We start from the raw sequence: 12,642 nt of genomic DNA on the forward strand, positions 1-12,642 counted from the left end.
AATTGGCTATTGCAGCTGGATCTGCAATAGCGCATCCATTATAATCTAGGATTGAAGAAGGGTGGGATGTATATTTTCCCTTCATTTTCCGGATTTTATCCCAGACTACCTTAGAGTTGGTAGACTGGTTAACAGATGATGTAAAACGGATCCACGATTCCTTTTGACTCTGATGGCGGATATATCGTGCTTTGGCTCGTGCACATTTAAAGGCTATAAGGTTGGTCGTGGTAGGATATCTGCGGAATATCCCTCATGCTTTGTTTTGAGCCTTTTTTGCTGCTGTGCATTGTGAATTCCACCAAGGTTTGGGAAATGTTGGAAACCGGGCAGATGTTTTTGGAACAGCATTCGCAGCTGCTTGGACAATATTTTCTGTGATGTACTTAACTGCATCATTGATAGGCTCTTGACTGACTGTGCTAAGATCAAAATTTGCCTGATGTTGGAAGGCAGTCCAGTCAGCCTGATCAATCTTCCACCGTGGTAAACTGAAGGGAAGACATGGTCTCCCACTGTGTAACGAGGTTATCACAGGGAAGTGATCACTTCCGTATGGATTCTCCTCTTCCCAAGTGAGTGAAGGGAGTAGAGAAGGGGAGCAGATAGAGAGATCAATGGCAGAAAAAGTACGGGTAGGCATGTGGAAGAAGGTGTTTGTTTCAGTATTTAGAAGGTAAAGGTCATTGTCATTTAGCATATGCTCTATGACTCGTCCCCTTCCATTGATGTTAGCACTACCCCACAGGGTGTTATGTCCATTAAAATCCCCGAGAAGTAAGAAAGGGGGAGGCAACTGCGTTAGAAGATCATCAAGGTCTTCCTGGGAGATGTCAGTCCCAGGTGGCAAATAGATTGAGCAGACCGTTAATAAAAATCCCACCGTAAGGCGACTTGCAACAGCTTCTATGCTAGTTGTAATTAGCAAGGGCTGCACTGGGGTCTGGTTACCCACAAGGATAGCCACTCCCACATGAGCAGAGCCATCAGCAATTCTATCCTTTCGAAAAATTGTGATGTTGTGCATGGTGGGATCATCATTTGCCTTTAGATATGTCTCCTGCAAACAAAAGCAAACTGGCTCGTGCTTTTGCAGGAGAGCCTTGATGTCATCAATATTTCGCCGGAATCCACGACAATTCCATTGTAGGAATTTAGCCATTATTTTGGCTTGGTGGGTCCATCAGGCGGCTTCCGAGTTGCTGAGGGCTTACTTTTATCAGTCTTGGGTTTCTCTTTTTTGGGGAAGAATGGACGCTGTCCCGTGTCCATTTCTTCCTCCGCAAAGAGTTCCAAGACTGAATCTTCGGGTACCTCCTTCTGCTCGACATCCCTGTTTTCTTGGGTACTAGGGGGGACTTCCCCTTTCTTATTCTTTTCTTTCGTAATTACCTTTGTTACTTGTGGAGCATTAGGAGGTACCGATATAGGAGTGGCAGCTGATTGGTCCTTCTGTGCAGGTTTTAGCGAACTTAAGAAATAACGCGTGATGGGAGTGAAAGACTCCTTTGGAGGAATGGTCATGTCCGTCTGAGTTCCGACGGAACATCTCCCTGCTACCTTCTGGGCGTAGGTAGGTCTGTTGATATTCAGGGGTTTGACCGATTTCCTTGTCTCCTGGTATGATATATTTAGCTCTGCCTTCAGCCATTGAATTTCTTTTTCTTCTTTCCACCTCTGGCATGCTCGTGAGTAGGCCGGGTGTTCGCCTTCACAGTTAATGCAGGTGGGTTTCGTGGCTGAACATGCTGTTGTTTCGTGGTCCTTTGCACCACATCGAACGCATGCGAGGACTCCACGGCAGGCCATTTGAGAATGTCCATATTTCTGGCATTTAAAACACCGTAAAGGGTTCGGAACGTATGGACGCACTGGACAGTTGATGTAGCCAGCTTTAATCTCATCAGGAGGTTTAGGAGAGTTAAAAGTCAGGATAACGCTCCTGGCTTTAACAATTTTTCCATCCTTTCGCGCAGTGATTCTCTTGACGGCAGTAACTCCCTGTGGTTTTAATTCGGAGCAGATTTCCTCCTCGGTGACGTCGAGAAGGTCCCACTCCGAAATGACACCTCTCGATGAATTTAGTGTTCTGTGTGGTGTCACTGTTACGGGTATTCCTCCGATTGATGTTACTCGGAGTAGATGTTCAGACTGCCTGTCATTTTTTGTTTCAATCAAGAGGTCGGTCCCCAGAACGGAGCCTCTTAACTGACTTGGGTGTACCTGCTAACACATCTAACCCTTTCTGTATAAAGAAAGGTGACATTTTACCAATCGGTTTTTCATTGGTGGAGTGCATGATTAACACCAGCGGGATAGGCCCTGATGGTAATTCAGTCCGCTGCCTCTTTGAAGCAATAGTGCTGTCAGTGTCTATATTTTCAGATAGGGACCGGGTTGGGGTCCCTGAAGAAATAATTTTATCAGGATTCATGGAGTTTTTTAAATTGTTCAGTGCCCGGGCTCCCCACCCACCACGGAGCCCAAAGGGATGCCCACTACCCGGCATGCAATAAATGTGCTCGGGAGTGGGACGCCAGGGCTACCCAGACACTATACCCGCACCGCCGCCAGCCTGAAACCTGTCCCTCGGACCATGAGGGTAGGGGCGTGGCACTGACACGGTTGACCCTCGCAGGCGAGCCTACTAGCTGATTGATCCTAGCCGGGCCTTCCAGGACACGCGTCTTGTCGAAGCAGGGGCCAAAGTGGTGTATTGAAGCTGGGCCCTCAACCACCAGGATCCCCCCTTTCAGAATTTCCACGGGTCGCAGCACACGGCAAACACGCCGGATTCCATTGATGTAAGCCTGGAACCTGGGCTGTGGGCGTTGGATCCCAGTGATGCTAGTCTGGAAGTCCAGCAGCGTCACTGAGGGGTGCCCTCACCACGTACAGGTGCCCACGTCAAGGGGAAAAAGTTCAGTGGGGAAGGAATTCATGCCTAAGACAAATACATACACAAAAATGAATACAATATATTTAAATATATTAAGTATACACAACAAACAAACAAAAACTTTTTCTGTTATATTCTGATTTTGATTCTTCAGATATTGTAAACTGTACTTCAACAACATAATATGCATAAAGGGAGAACATTTGAATGTATTTGAGGGGAGTAAAATTACTTCTACCAGAAACTTAACTCTGGTTAAGTTTCAGTCTTACATTTGGAATACTTAATTTCCTTAAACTGTCATAAATAATTCATCATTTAAAATGTGTTAGTTTGAGATTTGAAAATGTGACAACCCTAAGTGAGTGTTAATACAGTCGAAGCTCTTTATAGCAACCCTCTTTTTAACATCCAAACACATTATAACGTCTTACATGGTTGGTCCCAGCCAATTTCTCACTAACCTAATGCTATTTTACATTCAGTATAACAACATTGAAAATAAAATAATTTCTCTATAACAACCACAAATTTCTACCTCTTAATCTAATTTTTATTTTTTTTTATTACAATATTTGCATAAAAATGACAGAATGTTTCAAATATATTGAAGTAATTGACAAGCTTGCAGTCTGAATGCAAAAAATCATTTATTAAGATTTCCCACTCTTTTTCGCAGTGCAGTAATGAAATAAATATCAGCTAGAAGTTAATTTCATCAGTTTGAGTGCATGCTCATTTGTATGACTCCAAGAAAGCAGATAGCTATGCCAATTGCAGATAAAATTAGGATTTTACAAGCTGTAGATAATGGTGTACATTCTAAGATGACATCGCCAAATTCTGAAAGATAGGAAAAATAGTGAAAGTTTAGAGTAATCTGTCGCATTGGGTAGGATTCAAGGATGAAAGGCAAAGTATCCAAATCTTGAAAAGGTACTTTTGGAATGGCTAATGATGATGCGTGCAAAAAACTTTCCCGTAGATGGTAATCTTTTAAAAGCTAAAGCTGAATCAAATGTGCATCAAATGGATATTGAAGAATTAAAAGTTCAGATCAATGGTTTCAGAAATTTAAGACCCAGTATGGCCTGTCTTTCAAAAGAATGGAAGGAAAATTGTTTTAAAAAACTGTTTTGCTGACATAACAACCACAATGACATCGTTAATGCTGATGAAACTGGACTCTTTTTTTTAAAATTGCTATGAGATAAAAGGCTTATGTTTAATGTCAAGAAATGTAGTTGGGTAAAAAGGCCAAACAACAGATTACCATTCTCCCAGCAGAAACATGGCTGGCATAGAGAAGCTTCCTTCTTTAATCATTGGGAAAGCTCAGAAGCCTCGATGCTGTAAAGGTTTGAAGACATTACTGACCATGTATCGGGCAAACCAAAAGGCATAGATGACATCACAAATCCTTATGAAGAATGGAGAGACAGATTGCAAGATGAGTGAGAAGAACAGAAAACTTTTGCTGTTTGTAGATAACTGCACTCCTCGTTGTCAAATAAATGACCTATGTGCAATCACTATTGAGTACCTACCACCAAATATGACGTCAGTTCTTCAGCCACTTGATCAAGGTGTAATCCAGTGTTTTAAGAAAAACTACCAAATAATGCTATTAAACAAAATTCAATGTGAAATCTACATCCTGCAGACAATGTATTTATGAGAATATAGGTATGTAGCCTATGTAGTGAAATTTACAATTTAATTGTAACCTTACTGCACTCTACAATCAATGCAAAATTTACAATCATAAGTTACTTGTTAATACTGTAGTACATGTTATAAATAAGATTATACTATATTGTATTAGTAGAATTACATTAAATGTTCAAGCTTTTACTTGTTTTGTTGCTAATTTTACGAACGATTGATATAATCTCCTTCCAATATAACGACTATTTTTCTCATTTCCCTGGGGGGGGGGGTCATTTTGACTGTAGTTAGGAACCCAAATTACATTATGTTGTTAAGAAGGCAATAGCTTATTATCACTAATGGTTTTGTAAATAATTACCCATTCCAACTTGAGATTGACATAGCAGCCAGAGGAAAATTGCTATGGTAAACAACTAACTGATCAGCAATATTTAGAACATTTTATACAACTAGAATACAGACTTCTTATGTATAAGAACAGGACATGATAACAGATGTAAGAACAGGGCAGTGGTGCTGCTAGCTAACTTGCTGGTGCATAATTCGGGATTCTCTTCTGGCACACATAGATGGTTGGTTATTGGCGCATCAGCATCTAAGGCTATTGTGTGCCAAACATAGATGGTAATTACTAACAATTATGGGATCAATATTACCCACCTCACAGCCTACAACTCTCAAGCATGTAAGAAATGTAAATGGGTTCAGTATATGTGGAAGTGGGATCTGTGCAGTCACACAGCCTCTGATGTAGCTGTGTTACTACACTGATATATTAGGCAATTCCAAACTGCAAGAAGCATCCAACAACTTAGCAAGAAATTATCCAGTTCCTTAAAATTTTAAATATATGTAGAACCAGGGGAATATTGTTAAAGCTCAGTAGCACACAAGGCTAGAAAATTAATACCATCAAACAATTTGTCTAATAAATAAAATAACTTACCTATCCCACTGACCAATGCAGGGACCACATGCATTTGCTAAAACAACACCCCCAAAAGACCTAAGTACTTCTGCCTATAAATAACGAAATATAAAAGTTCATAATTTGGCAAATTAATGAAAGAACATTTGGCTGATTTAATATATAATAATAAATAATCAATTCCCTCTTCAATTGATAAAAAAATAAATATCAGATATGCACTTTTAAATTATGGAATAATTTAATTTCCGATTCGATTACAGATTGGATGAAAAAAAAGTAGATAATATCTGGAAGTTTGAGGGAATAAAATGTTTAGAATAATAAAGTAAGTGAGCACACTATTTGATTATGAAAGTCTGTCAATGATCAATAATCATAACTGCATGCATTCAGGCAGTTTAAAACAAGCGTGGAGCATACAATTTCAGAGAAAAAAAAAAAACAAATATGAATGTATATTGGTTTATTTGCCAGGATATGGCTATTGAGCAGACCCTTAGAGTAGGGGGTCATGATGTGTAAGGTTTTCAGTTCCGCATTGTTATCATTTGGGTTCTTGGCAGCATAAATGCTGCCATGGCTATCATGTGCCTATCTCAGTGTATGAATTTGTTACAGGTTTTCCGATTTCTTGGTATAATTTATACCTTTTTTTTTTGTTCTGTGTAGATATTATGCTGTAAAAAATATTACATTCAGTCATAATAATAAAATGTTTGAAACTTTTAGTGTATTACTTTTGCCTTCCAAAATAAGAATTCAGGTGACAGAGTTTCCTGTTCTAAAATAGCTAAAAGCTAATTAGTATTAATCAGGCCAAATGATGCAAGGAAGCACACTTGGTCATGGATCACTGAGTACAAGAAATCACTTTTTACTAGTGATTTCTCGTATTCAGCTTTTACATTTCTTATCTGCAGTTGTGTTACATAACAAAGAATGATCAGAGGCGGATCAAGCCAAGTGGGGGCCCCAAGCGGTAAAAATTTCGGGGCCCCTTTTCCGAATTATGATCATATTTCTTACAAAAAAATTTCGTTATGAAAAATAGCGGCCTGTCAGGGCAATTTGCTTTTAAACTAAAAAAATTACAAACTTCAAATTTTTATTTTATATGTAGCCCTCTTTCTGCATATCATAAATCGTATTTAAATCAAATTATTATTTTGGGAGGGATCGTTTTTTTGTGTAATTAAAAAAAATATATATTTACTTAATTTGGGCCTCTTTATGCTATACTAGTTTCATCCCCTGATGTCCAGTAAAAAGTTAGAATCCTGCCAAAACTCAAATAAATCCCCTTCAAAAGCTTAAATAATACTGCATTATAGGAGGGTTGATTGTATACAAAAAAACAATTTTCCTCGAATCCTAATGAAAAGACATTTTAAGACCTCGGGGCCCCTTAGTATTCCAGGCCCTACGCGGCCACTTAGTCCGCTTAATCCGCCTCTGAGAATAATCACATTTTTCATGAATAACCTTGCTGCTTACTATTGCTAGCTGAGCTGCATAATTTAAGACCACACCAAGCTGCATCACATAGCAACTGTGTATTTCACTTATGCGCATAGTATGACCTTGGCGGTCAATCAAATTTATGCCTGTTCAGTTTCACCTATGTAATAATGGACATGACACACGAGAAACAGTATGCTGCTCTCAAATTTTGTTTCCGTCTCAAGAAAACATCAGCTGAAGTATATCAATCACCAAAATCAACAGTCCTAGAGCTCCAATTACCGCTGTTATTACAGAAACCATAAACGGTGCTTCCATAATCGTGAGAGAAGATTGTTGTATAACAGTTAGGCAACTGGCAGAGATGTTGAGAATATCAGTAAAAAGCAGCATGTGTACCCTGATGTACAAAAGATGCTTCATTTTATGTGAAAACATCTATGGCAGCACTAGAATAAAACTGTTTAAATTTTTGAATGGTTTGATGAAAACTTACTCACACTACTACTTAGAAGGTTGATGTTGATAAAATCTTGAGAAGCAGATTTTATTAAAGTCTGCATTTTATTCTTGTATAATATTAATCCCCGCTGCTTACTCTACCGAATCAACGTTAGTGACTGAGTTGGTGTCATTTAGGAAGTGACGTCATTTCCATATTTTAGTATGAACTTACTCTACTGAATCAACTACTTACTCTATCGAATCAGCGTTAGTGCCATTTATGAAGCAACGGCATTTAAAATCTAACAGCCACCTAATAGAAAGTGACGTCAATTGCGTCATTTCCATAAAAAAATTTTGTTACCAATCGATTTTACTCTAGTGCCGCCATAGATGTTTTCACATCAAAAGCATGCAGTATTCTCCATGACCATTTGCATATGACCTGTGTTTGTGCATGCTGGGTTCCAAGACAACTCACACCTGCGCAACAGCAAGTTTGCATGGAGGTGTGTCAGGAACTGTAATGGATGGTTACTGAAGTTAGTAAGGTTCTGCAAAAGGTGTTAACAGTGGATGAGACACAGCTTCATCATTCTGACTCACAGATAAGCAACAAAGCTCTGTTTGGAATTCTACATCATCTCCAACACAACAAAAAAGCAAAAGTTGTGGCTTCTGCAGGAAAGGTTATGGTCATCTCTTTTTTTGACATTCAAGGAATGGCTTACCAACACGTTGTGCCACATCATACAACTGTTATGTGGCCTTACTACAGAACTTTGCAGGCTCACATTCATTGCAAATGACCACAACTGCACACAGGTGTGTGGATGCTGCATTATGACAAATGTGAGACATCACACTGCTCATACTGTCATTGAGTATTTAGCTAGCATAATGTCAAATGTGTTTTTCATCCACCCTACAGCCTTGACATTGTATACTGCAATTTTTTCTTATTTCCAAAGTTAAAGGAGGAGCTACAAGGAAAACATTCCCAGTTGTAAGAAGAAGTTGTAAAGACTACGGAGGCGATTCTCAAATGCATGTCAAAATATGGCTTGCACCATGTTTTTGAAGAATGGCAGAAACATTGGAGTAAGTGCATTTCATCAAATGGGTACAACTCTGAAAAGGTCCATTAAAATATGGATAATTAATAAAGGTAGTTGTGAAAAAAAAAATTATGATCACAGTTTCTTATACGACACACTAACCTATTTAGAAACAACTATGTTTATCCAAAAGTTAACTGACCTAAAGTAAATAATATCATTTTTAATTGAATAAAAAGTTTAATTAAGTGAAATTTACTTAAAAAAATAAATAAACTTAAGTGAAACTTAATTAAACTTAAGTTTCGCTTAAGTTTAATTAAGTGAAAAACTGTTAGTTGAGGCTAACTACATCACCTTTCGAGACAAGGTGTACAAACAAATTTTTGGATTACCAAAGGGTTTGAGCCTGAGTGGCTTAATGTCAGAGATCTATCTCTCAACGATTGAGCAGATACATCTGACACCTTTTCAACCCCGTATCACATACTATGGGAGGTATTTAGACGATGTTCTAGTTATCACCGATAGTAAAACTATCCATGACATTTTACATTCGTTTAATAATATTCATTCTAGACTCAAATTTACATTGGAAAGGGAGGATACGGATACAAAGTCATTAAATTTTCTAAATTTCATGCTTACCCGGGACTCGAATAAAATACAATTTAGAATCTATCGAAAACCTACAAACACTGGTATGCTTCTACATTATAATAGCTATCACCTGTTCACCTACAAAAGATCGATTATCTTTAATCAATTTCTTAATGCCTATAAATATTCAACGACGGATTCTGCTTTGGAACTCAGAAATACAAATATTAACCAGCAGATTCTTAAACAGGGGTTATTCCATTACCACAATAAATCGAATTAGGGTACAAGCTAAGGATAGGATACAAACTACTACACCAATCAACAATAGTAATATCAAAAAATACTTTATTTCTGTCCCATATGTTGAACAGTGGCACAAACAGCTTAACAGATTCTTTAAAGATACCGAATTTAAAATTGTAGCTAGACCAATACGGAAGTTACACACTATACTGAACAATTGCTTGGTTCTTTCAGCGTTCGCAACACAAATTAATGATCTGGTATACAACATTTCTTGCGGCGATTGCGACTCGTCTTATCAAGATTCGACCCGATTTTCTCTTAATATTCGTGTAAATCACAACATGAAGCCTCAGTTCGTGCTTCTCGTTCAGCAGCGTCAGAATTAGCCTTTCGTGCCATTAACGAAAAACATACTTTTTTATTTAATGAGGCCAAAATACTTAATGTTCAACATAATTATGCGCGACTATTAATTGCAGAAACCGTTGAAATTATATTACACGAGAATTCTGTTAATGTTCGGCGGCCATATTTGATCTCCAATGCGTGGACCTTTAGGCGCATGCGCGAAGACAATCTCTATTTAAGTATCAGGTTTAACCTGATTCGGTAATTTTCATTCCTGTGATCACGACATACGGTCGAAAAGCGTTGTCAGCTTCAGGAAGGAAAATCGTTTTGAATATTTTCGTTAGATTCTTTTAATTGCATTAATTTGATTTTTAATTGTTTTAAACTGATTATTTAATTATTTATATTTTACTCTGATGTACCGGTAAGTTGTCGATTTTTTCGTTTTTTCCGTTTTTTACTAATATTATTATCAACGTAGAACATATTGAGTAGTACAGCTCTAATTCATACTATCTAATTGACATTTCTTACAAATGTTCTTAAGGAGAGTGCAAATGGAACCTTGATGCATGTCTCTGATTAAGTTTCCAATTGATCCCTCATCCTCCTCCCGAACCTCTATTAAACAAACAATCCCTATTAAATAAATTTACTTAACATTTGTAAAGTAAATTAGAAGCGGCAAAGCTGAGAAACTCCCCCTCCCCCCACCATATGCCTTTCAGCATTCTGGTCTGGAGTTGATTAACTCCAGACTTTCATCATCAGATCCCTCCCATCATGCCTGGGTAAATATGGTCTTACACTTCTGAACAAGATACTCAGTTTATTTGTTTATGCTTTAAATCATTAGTACCTAGATGAATAATCATGCTCCCTTTAATCTGTTTTTAAGGTGCACTGCCTTGGGTTCTATCTATTTCTTAATCACCTGTTTCATCTTCCCCTCTTGTTCTATCTGTACACATGGTACTCACCATATTCAAATTCTACACCCTCAACATGTCTGAGTGATACATGTTTCTGATATTTTTATAATGTCTACATTTGATGTGACAACCAATACTTCAAATTTGTAAAATTTATTTACTATACTCCTAGCACTAGTGTAAAAGCAAGTACATATGTGCCTGTTTTTACTCTCATTATCCCTAACCCTACCCATATATTTGCTTGTTGCACGAGGATCCCCAGCTGGCCATGTAATCCCCACAATTTGTTTTTCAGACTTATATTAAATATTAATCTGTGTATCTCCCCCCCCCAACCCACCTAACACTGCTTTGACAGCATCAGCAAATATCCTATCATCCTTTATATTTAATTTTATCCCAACCTCCATAAGAAGAGCCTCTCATGTTAACAAGTACAGATCCTGCTGGGAAAATTCTATTCCATGAGCCTTGCATAATTTCTACAGGATCAGACTATGTGGGAAAAATTCCAGATACTTTTAAAATTTAATCCCAAGTTGTGGAATTTTTCCTCAACCTTTACATATAGCTGTTAATTAAATTGTAGAGCTGCCTTAATATCATTATTATCAACATGCACAACAAGATGACCTTTTGTGCCCTTAAAAACTCTTGTGCTCCATGGACAACATCTGATTTTCATAATGTGATTGTTAAGTGGTTCCCCACAAATCCTTTGAGTCTAGAATGAATATTATTAAACAAATGTAAAATGTCTTGGATAGTACTACTATAGTACTACTACCAAATTGTATTACCTTTAGACAGGTAATACAATTTGGGATTAAGAACTACAATACATTATTTAATAATCTTAAAGACTGTAGACTCGGCGACAATGCCAATTTATTCTCACTAGATGTTATCTCATCATATACGAATGTAAACGTTGAATACACATTAGATATTACTTGGGATATGTTAAATAAAAACTAGACACCGATTAATTATACGAAGCTACCTATTAAGGAAATTTTTCACTTAATTAAAGTGTTAGTTGAGGCCAACTACATCACCTTTCGAGACAAGGTGTACAAACAAATTTTTGGATTACCAATGGGTTTGAGCCTGAGTGGCTTAATGTTAGAGATCTATCTTTCAACGATTGAGCAGATACATTTGACACCTTTTCGACCCCGTATCACATACTATGGGAGGTATTTAGACGATGTTCTAGTTATTACCGATAGTAATACTATCCAAGACATTTTACATTCGTTTAATAATATTCATTCTAGACTCAAATTTACATTGGAAAGGGAGGATACGGATACAAAGTCATTAAACTTTCTAAATTTTACGCTTACCCGGGACTCGAATAAAATACAATTTAGCATCTATCGAAAACCTACAAACGCCAGTATGCTTCTACATTATAATAGCTATCACCCATTCACCTACAAAAGATCGATTATCTTTAATCAATTTCTAAATGCCTATAAATATTCAACGACGGAATCTGCTTTGGACTCAGAAATACAAATATTAACTAGCAGATTCTTAAACAGGGGTTATTCCATTACCACAATAAACCGAATTAGGGTACAGGCTAAGAATAGGATACAAAATACTACACCAATTAACAATAGTAATATCAAAAAATACTTTATTTCTGTCCCATATGTTGAACAGTGGCACAAACAGCTTAACAGATTCTTTAAAGATACCGAATTTAAAATTGTAGCTAGGCCAATACGGAAGTTACACACTATACTGAACAATCGCTCGGTTCTTTCCGCATTCGCAACACAAATTAATGATCTGGTATACAACATTTCTTGAGGTGATTGTGACTCGTCTTACCAAGGTTCGACGCTCGGTTCTTTCCGTGTACTTAACGGAAAGAACCGAGGTGATTGCGACTCGTCTTATCAAAGTTCGACCCGATTTTCTCTTAATATTCGTGTAAATCGACATGAAGCCTCAGTTCGTGCTTCTCGTTCAGCAGCGTCAGAATTAGCCTTTCATGCCATTAACGAAAAACATACTTTTTTATTTATC

At 37.5% G+C, this 12,642-nt stretch overlaps 1 protein-coding gene across 1 annotated transcript in view; it reads right to left on the reverse strand.

The window, feature by feature from the left end:
• Positions 1-12,642, reverse strand: part of LOC150083068 (aconitate hydratase, mitochondrial-like) — a 305,010-nt gene that overhangs the window by 75,912 nt on the left and 216,456 nt on the right. The window contains exon 15 of the mRNA XM_090377767.1: positions 5,517-5,590. Within this exon, the coding sequence (XP_090233893.1) occupies positions 5,517-5,590 (74 nt within the window). The remainder of the gene's footprint in view (positions 1-5,516; positions 5,591-12,642) is intronic.

This window comes from Mastigoproctus giganteus, chromosome 7 (assembly GCF_048544385.1).
Source record: "Mastigoproctus giganteus isolate SK-2022 chromosome 7, ASM4854438v1, whole genome shotgun sequence".
NCBI classification, from domain to species: Eukaryota; Metazoa; Arthropoda; class Arachnida; order Uropygi; family Thelyphonidae; genus Mastigoproctus; species Mastigoproctus giganteus.